Source organism: Solanum tuberosum, unplaced genomic scaffold (assembly GCF_000226075.1).
Source record: "Solanum tuberosum cultivar DM 1-3 516 R44 unplaced genomic scaffold, SolTub_3.0 scf00596, whole genome shotgun sequence".
NCBI classification, from domain to species: Eukaryota; Viridiplantae; Streptophyta; class Magnoliopsida; order Solanales; family Solanaceae; genus Solanum; species Solanum tuberosum.
Window position 1 is genome coordinate 49,422 of NW_006239557.1, and position 2,492 is coordinate 51,913.

Genomic DNA, 2,492 nt, shown 5'->3' on the forward strand with positions numbered 1-2,492 from the left:
TTTTCTTTTTTTCCCCCCCCCCCCTCCTCTCCCCCTCCCCCTGGCAAATCTTCAGTGTCATATTGATGTTGCAGTTCATCAGACAGATGTGAAGATGGCACATAGATTTTAAATTTAATCACGTTCGTAGTGCATCAAAAGGGGACTTCTGAAGTTTTCTACTACAGCTGAAGCTTGTGTTGCTTCATAATTTGTCCATTTGTGGGCAAATGATGGGAGAACATTTATGTGACTCCCATCTTCTTCCCTATGTTCTATTAGCTTCTTGCAACATCCTATTGCTGATGACCACGTTGCTCATGAGTGTTCTCCTTGAATCATAATTTACCTTCAGAATATTGTCTTTCAGCTGTGACTTCTGTGGCATCCATGTGTGGTTGTTTGTCAGATACCTGCTTGTGGCTGGTGGCCCTCGGGTGTGGTATTGTAACTGACTACTCTTGAAGAGGAAGTATGTAGATGTCTAAAATCTTGGTTTGTTTGAAAAACTTCCTCACAAACATAGTTGTTTTCTTAAAAATAGAATTCTATTGGCGCTTCTCCACATGTGGTTCAATGGTTGCGGGATTTTGGGATTTGAACATTGTGTTAAATTTTTATTGAAAATTGATTTCAGGTTCGTTTTACTGTACTTGAGGAATGCTTACCAGTAGCAGAGGAAACTTTCAGGCAAGCAATAAAGAAAAACTATTACACCAGGGGCAAGTTCCATTGCCAATTATCCTCTGAACAGGTACTTGGGCTGATTTGCATTAATGGATATCCCAAGCATTTGTAAGTGTCGTCTCTTCAGTTTTCTTGTGATTCTCATTACCGACAATTTGTTTCTAATTGATAGGTGAAGGACCTGTGCAAGCTTTTCAGTACTGCAGGCAAAGGGTCCAGGTCCAAAGACACACAGCTCAGACCTGAGACCGATGTGGTACCCAAACGAGACAGAGCTAAGAGGCATGGTCTGGATGAAAGAAGACGTCCTGATCGTGCTCGACAATTTGAGCCGGTTGAAGACCGTCGGTACCGCGAGCAGGTTGAAGATCGTCGGTACCGTGAGCAGGCTGAAGATCGTCTGTACCGTGAGCAGGTTGAAGATCGTGGGTACCGTGAACATCCCCATTTGCATGGAAGGGGATTGATTACATCTACTTTGATTCCATTAGCCCCTCTTCAACCTTTACCACCACCTGTTCAATCTTATGCATATAACAGGACTTTGGGAAGAGATCCTTATGGACAGGACACAGTGATTCAGCATAATGATTCTTACAGGCAGAGGCGATTGGTGGAACTCGCTGATCCTTATAGGCGGGACACTGTGATAGGCAATCCTGATGTTCACAGAAGACGAGCATTGGTAGAGTCACATGATCACTACAGACGGGAGGGAATCCCAGAGCCTCGTGAATATCATCAGCCTCTGAATTTGGAAACTAGACTCCAGGTTGCTGGTGGAATTAATGATTCATATGTGCCATACCGTGAGCGTCTATCATACCATGATCCTCCTCTTAACTCAGTGCGCTCCCAGCCTGAGTTTAACCCCTCTCCAGCTGGTTTGCGATCAGAATACCTCCATGGTGGTACATCTACTGTGTTCAGTTCTGCCAGAACCATGCTTCCTGAGTACCGTTCATCTGCAGCGGGTCCTATGTACGGGCACCCTCATCGACGTCAACATCGTTTTTAGGTTTACAAAAAAGGTACACCATCACGTGAGGTTCTGGTAATCAGAATCATGCACAGCTTAAAACTTGAGACTTATCTAAAATGTTATGTTAGTTCTCCATTCTTGCTGTAAGCAAGAGATTTAGTAGGAGATGTTATGCTTGTGTTTTGATCGAACTTTTAGATCAAACTATTATTTCCTTTCAATGGAGACATACCTTATGTGACAATGTTATCTTTTATTTTCTGTGTTGCGTATTGCTCAAGTATGTTGTAGGCTAGAAGACCACTGTTAAACGACCACGACTATAGCATGTCGTAAATGAAGCACACTGCATGGGTGTGCTTTGAAACTTATAGACTTGTAGCCTTTTTAAGACCTTTTTTCTCCAATTCACTACACATTTCCCCTATAGTTGATCCGTCACAGAATGAGGTATATCTTTTGGAGATTATTATTACTATATAGCCTTACAAAATCCTTTTCCAAAAATTTTAACAAAAAAGTCATTATTGTTGTTGTCGTTGTTCCCTCTTAATTAAAAATATTATTGAAAATTCCTTTCATGGTATGGTTGGTGATCCATAATTCCTCAACATCCTTTAAATGGAAGGTTTCTTTTTTCACATGCATTATTAGTAGTATATTTAAGGTAAATTACGTTAGGACAACACTTCATGATTATGGATTTAACTCATATATATCAAATAAGTTTTACACTTTTTTACATGATTGATAATTTTTAATATGTATAACATGTAGTCTAGTTTCTTTTTAGGTTAAGTACTATATATATATTCCATATTTATGAACATGGTTTTGTAATTGT

General features: G+C 40.2%; 1 protein-coding gene across 2 annotated transcripts in view; it reads left to right on the forward strand.

Moving 5' to 3' along the window:
* The window catches only part of LOC102604173 (uncharacterized), a 7,777-nt gene extending 5,866 nt beyond the window's left edge, over nucleotides 1–1,911 (forward strand). For both annotated transcript variants that reach the window (XM_006366426.2, XM_006366427.2), the window contains 2 exons: nucleotides 617–733; nucleotides 839–1,911. In XM_006366426.2, the coding sequence (XP_006366488.1) occupies nucleotides 617–733; nucleotides 839–1,684 (963 nt within the window). In that variant the 3' untranslated portion in view covers nucleotides 1,685–1,911. The remainder of the gene's footprint in view (nucleotides 1–616; nucleotides 734–838) is intronic.
* Nucleotides 1,912–2,492: the final 581 nt, after the last annotated feature.